The following is a 5,589-nucleotide window of genomic DNA, read 5'->3' as shown; positions in this document are numbered from 1 at the left end:
AAAATTAGAGTTGTGCTTTGACATGAATATAATTTTGGGTTGTTTTTGAATTTCTGTGAGTGATGAGTAAAAATTTTAAAAAATAATCTTTTTGAAGTTTTTCAAATTTTCGAGAAATTTCAAAATTAATCTTCAAGTGAAAATTAAAAATTTTATGGCCAAACACTAATTTTGGAAAGAAAAAGAAAGTAAAGAAATTCCTATGTCCAAAATGGGCTCTTAGTTTGACAAGTAGAAAATCTTAGTTTACAATTTACAGTGAACATTACACGTTTACCGTTGATACTGATACTAGAATGGTGATATCAGAATTTGCACTTATTCGGATCTATTTAGTGATCAGTCTGTTAATTTTCCAAGATGCTAAACGTAATCTGAAAACTTGAAAGAAACTGGCAATATACGATTCTTGATATCCTTGATTTGTTTTGCATCCATGAATGTACTTTGAAAAGCTTCTTCTTTCCTTCCACCTTGAGCTATTTGGTAACATTGAAACAATTGCACTTTGTTCCAAATTGGAGCACAAACAAGAAAATGAAGGGCACTACAGAAAAATCATCAGCTAACTGAATGACATTGATAAAGGTAAACTGCACCACACAAAGATCAAGAAAACAAAACTTACTAAACACCCCAACAAAATTTAGCATGTTACTAACTTTACTACCAAATTGTTGTAGTTGAATACTCAAAAATTGAACAGGACAGAATAACAAGATAAAATGCAAGAAGCAAATTGTCTTAAGCCTTGTCAGCCTTGGCAGCAGTGGCAGCAGCTTGACCACGGAGACGACCAGTCCTCCTTGCAGCAATAAGACCGACCTTTTGCCCAGGAGGTGCATCACGACGGACTGTGCTGGCATGACCGATATGTTGATGGTTACCACCACCATGAGGATGCTCCACAGGATTCATAGCAACACCACGGACCTTAGGCCAGCAGTTCCTCTTCACCCGATACTTGTGGTAAGCATTACCGGCTTTGAGCATTGGTTTCTCAGTACGTCCTCCTCCAGCAACTTGACCAATCATTGCACGACATCCACTGGGCACAATCTTTTTGGCTCCTGATGGAAGCTTAACCCTGATCAAAACATCAAAATTTGATGAAACAGATTTCAGTAAACATGGGAACATACTTGCAAACGACAGAATGGCCATAATATCATCACAACATGTATATCAAATATGTTTAGAGTACTGGATAAAAGCATGGGACAAAGCCTGAAAATGTAAACTAACATCGTAACAAATAACAAGAAGAGCTAAATTTCTGCCCCCGGGGATAGGGGTAAGGTATGCGTACACACTACCCTCCCCAGACCCACTAGTGGGATTCTAGTGGGTTGTTGTTGTTATCACAGAAAAAAGAGCTAACGAAACATGTGGAAATTCAAGTAATTTGGGTCAACATGTAATAAGGTAAGTTTACCAAACCATAAAACATGTTACTACGTACAATCTTCTCCAGATAGAGCACACACATACAAAATCAGGTTACAGGAAAAATTCCCACTCTTTCTTCAGCACCACAGCAATGAACCTCAGTAACAAACTTATTCGCACGAGTAAGGCTAAATATCACAAATCAGTATAACAACAGTGGATATAATTCAGCAAAAAGATGCCCAGTTTCACATAGAGCTTCATCACAAAGACAATATAATGACACACAGAGTTTCATCACAAAGACAATATAATGACACAATTAACCTCCTTCCTCAACTCCAACAGCTCATAATTCACATTAAAGTGGTCTAATCCGCATATTAAACACAAATGCAATGTCAGAGCAGATAACTTGGGATAGCAACCGGCTGCAAAGGACAAAACTTTGCCTAGTTACACCAGCAAACTATATTTCTATTTATAGGTTTCATTACCTTAAGGCTGGTCAAAATTAAATCCTCTTTACCACAAATTTAACCATTATCTTGACTCAGCTACTATATTCAGCAATTATCAACTCATGAATTAATCATATTTATCCAAGCTAATTTCAAGTTGTTCATTTAATCAACTTCACTTATCAACCCACACTAGTTGGGTCGACTAAAAATAGCACTTTTAAATCATATTAGAAAGCATTTATAAGGCTCCAAACAGTTATACACAAACCAAAATAACAGTTACCAACAATCAACCAAGACTATAATTTGTTTCAGAAAAAGATTAATAATATACCTAGTGGTACCATTATCAGGGTTGTGACTGATAACAATGGCATAATCACCAGAGCATCTAGCAAAAACACCACGATCTCCTACTTTATGCTCCACGTTACATACAACAGCTCCTTCTGGTATAGATCTGAGCGGCAACACATTACCAACCATAAGAGTAGCTTTTTTACCACAGTAAACGAACTGACCAGTGTACATCCCTTCAGCAGCAACGAACAACTCTTTTTGGTGCTTGTAACGGAACGGGTGACGGAATGTCACGCGCGCGAGTGGTGCTCCTCTACCGGGATCGTGAATCACTTCTGTGATTACTCCCTTTAGGTAACCATTACGTTCGCCGAAATCGAGGGTACGGAATCGGGCCGGGCCTTTACGGTGGTGAGTGTGGGATTTGAAAACGGATCCTGCTCCCTTACGTTGTGCTCTGATTACACGACCCATTTCGCCGTCTCTCTCTTCTCTCTCTCTCTCTCGCCGGAGGAGATGAGGAAATGATACAAAGGAGATGATATACTTAGGGTTTTAGGGTAAAGGATTGCCCTAGATATTCTTTGGGCCAAGGATATTTAGTCTGAGCCCCATATAAGATCATGGATTGAAGCCCATCCCATTGTCTTTTGAACAAAATATAAAAGCTGGTCCACGGAAATTAATTGCAGTCGCTGGCCAAAAAGTATATTAAATCTATATTATATATATTGTCTACTAGTATTATTTTTGGAAACAGCTAAAAATGTACATTTCTCTTTCTCTCTTCTTATTTTTCTAAGAAGAATTAACCTCGTTCACCTAACCGCTTACACTAAAGATTGCCGACACATACAAAATTTTATATAATTTAAGTATAAAATTTATGTATATTATTAGTATAAAATTTATGCATATTAATTAAAAAATTCAATTAATCCAGTCAGTTATTTGTGTAATGATATCTATGTTTTAATATTTCTCCTTTTTCATGGATTCAAATCCACACCATTGTCTTTTCTCTCCTATTATTTTTTTAAAGGAAGAATTAATATAAGGAGTTGTTTACCTAACCGCTTAAACTAACTAGAAATGATACTGAATGAACCTTCTTAAAATTACTATTTCTATTTTGATCATATTGAGACACGTTTTGAGAAAATTACACTACGCTAGATTTTTAAAGTACACGAGGCAGGATTTTGCTCGATTGCCAGAAGCACGTTGGGCAAAATTTTAAAGCACACAATAATTACAGTAATCATCGGGATTTGCCACAAAATTTGACCATCTCTAGAATTTCAGCTACAAAAAATCTAATATAGTAACCAAGGGATTCAAATTGTTTTACATCACATGTTCAACTTTTACGTGTGTGACACTGCATTATCTTTTTGAATCAACTTGTATAAATTTCTGATTCTGTTATTAAACAAGATAGAGCAGTAGAACAATCACAACCTTAATTACGAAGATTAATCTGTCATTATATTGTCAAAATCACAAAGCAGAATATTTGTTAAATATAAGTTTCAATGGTGAAAAATAACATATTACTATGGTGCAGGATCACGAGGGATAAAACGAAGGACTCAATAAGCTCTATCATTCAAGTATGGAAGAAGTCGAGAACGGAAGAAGTAAAAGAATTAAGGAAAAGATCTGTCAACAGAAGCAAGTAAGGAAAGATAATGATTGAAACGATAATGATTGAAAAAATACTCCAGAAGCAAAGGAAAGGAAAACTATCAAATATTAGAGACAAAAAAAAGTAGCGGAAATCCGAAAGAAGAATCAATCAAGGATTTGATGGCAGATTGGCAGAGGATGTTATATGAAGGTCCCAAATTAAAGAAAAACAAGATCGCGAATCTATGCACTAGAGATTCCTCCATCAAAGAAAGACTGTTAAAGCCCGGAATCAAGGCATATAAGTTTGATTGCTCAAATAGCAGAAAGATTTGCTTAGCGGAGGAAAAGTTTATCAAGACCACAAGTCAAGGCAAATCAACGTAAGCTCTACCTTATTTTTGGAAAGAATCACTCTATGATTCCTTTCAATGATCAACTCCGTTGGGTCTGTAATCTCTTAAGATTCACATCAATCAAGAGTCAAGAAGACCTCACGAAGTATATATACATATGTACCAGTCTTGAAGCGAGCATACTTTGAACGAACCACTATCACTCTTTTTGTTCTACTCCAAACAAGCACTGTAGTTCTCTTTAGATCTCTATGTAATTAGTGAGAGAAGAAAAGAAGATAAACACTGGCGAGACATTGTATCAAGAAGCGAGAAGTGACATAGTGACTAAGCTATTGGCGTAAAGCTACATCAACTCTCTTGTAATTGAGAAACTTCAAATACTGAAAGAGAACACCCTTGCAACCCAAGGGGACTGGACGTGGGATTCACATTAAATCCGAACCAGTATAAAAATCCTGGTATTTCTAATTCCTGCATTTTATTTCTGCTTTACTTATATTATGTTCTTATTTTCAATCGACTAATTGGTAAACTAGTCAACTACTTTGAATAGAAAAATAAAAATCGATAATTCACCCTCCCCTCCCACTTTTGTACTTTTAATTGGTATCAGAGCAAGTTGTACGCTTTTATCTTTTGCTTAACAACTAGTGAGAAAAGATCATGTCAAACCAAATAACAATTGGAGCACTCTTTCAAGAAGGGACATCGCAAGTAAAGCCACCATACTTCAATAGACAATATTTCTCCCACTGGAAAGTACGCATGAAAATTTATGCAAAATCCTATGGTGTCAAAGTATAGCGTGTCATGAAAAAAAGGAACTATCCATTGCCAGCAGCAGTTCAACCACCTGCTGATCCTTGAGATATAAATGAATACACGGACGCGCAAATGGTTGTCGTTCAAGCTAATGCTAAGGCACAAAACTTGCTCTATAATACTATAAGTGAAGAAGAGTATGAGAAAATTTCAAATTGTGATGTGGGACAAACTGGAAGTTACTTATGAAGGAACCATCAAAGTAAAAGAAACTAGGATAATGGTTCATGATCATGAACTCCTCCAGATGAAAGAATGAGAATCCATTGAGGAAATGTTTGCAAGATTTAGCAAAATCATTGACGATCTGAAAGCCTTGGGTAAACCCTACTCAAGTGGTGATCAATTTTGAAAAATCCTGAGAAGTTTGCCTACCACATGGTAGACAAAAGTAGTTGCACTCGAATCTCAAAATATAGAGAAACTTTCATATGATGAACTACAATGAGATCTTATAGCATTTGAGCAGGAAAACACGTCAGGAAGAAAAGAATAAAATAGTTGCTTTCAAAACTACAACTGAAGGACCTGAAGATGACATTGATGACGATCCAAAAGCTCTTGAAGAAGAAATTGTCATGGTATCAAGAAGCATGAATTGATTGATGAGAAGATATAGAAATACA

General features: G+C 36.0%; 1 protein-coding gene across 1 annotated transcript; it reads right to left on the bottom strand.

Annotated features, from left to right (window-relative positions):
• Positions 1-561: 561 nt before the first annotated feature.
• On the bottom strand, positions 562-2,783 carry LOC104220747 (large ribosomal subunit protein uL2). The gene is made up of 2 exons (XM_009771679.2): positions 2,188-2,783; positions 562-1,087 (listed from the first exon to the last, which is right to left on the bottom strand). The coding sequence occupies exons 1-2, from the start codon at positions 2,625-2,627 to the stop codon at positions 745-747; spliced, it is 783 nt and encodes a 260-aa protein (XP_009769981.1). The 5' UTR covers positions 2,628-2,783; the 3' UTR covers positions 562-744.
• Between the last annotated feature and the right edge of the window lie 2,806 nt (positions 2,784-5,589).

Source organism: Nicotiana sylvestris, chromosome 8 (assembly GCF_000393655.2).
Source record: "Nicotiana sylvestris chromosome 8, ASM39365v2, whole genome shotgun sequence".
NCBI classification, from domain to species: domain Eukaryota; kingdom Viridiplantae; phylum Streptophyta; class Magnoliopsida; order Solanales; family Solanaceae; genus Nicotiana; species Nicotiana sylvestris.
The sequence above is the reverse complement of the archived record's forward strand: the minus strand, read 5'-3'. Positions and strand labels throughout refer to the sequence as shown.

Coding starts and splice junctions, on each gene's coding strand:
- LOC104220747 (XM_009771679.2), bottom strand. CDS start 2,627: ATGGGTCGTGTAATCAGAGCACAACGTAAGGGAGCAGGATCCGTTTTC. Junction 1,088..2,187: donor CCTGATAATGGTACCACTAG/GTATATTATTAA, acceptor TGTTTTGATCAG/GGTTAAGCTTCCATCAGGAG.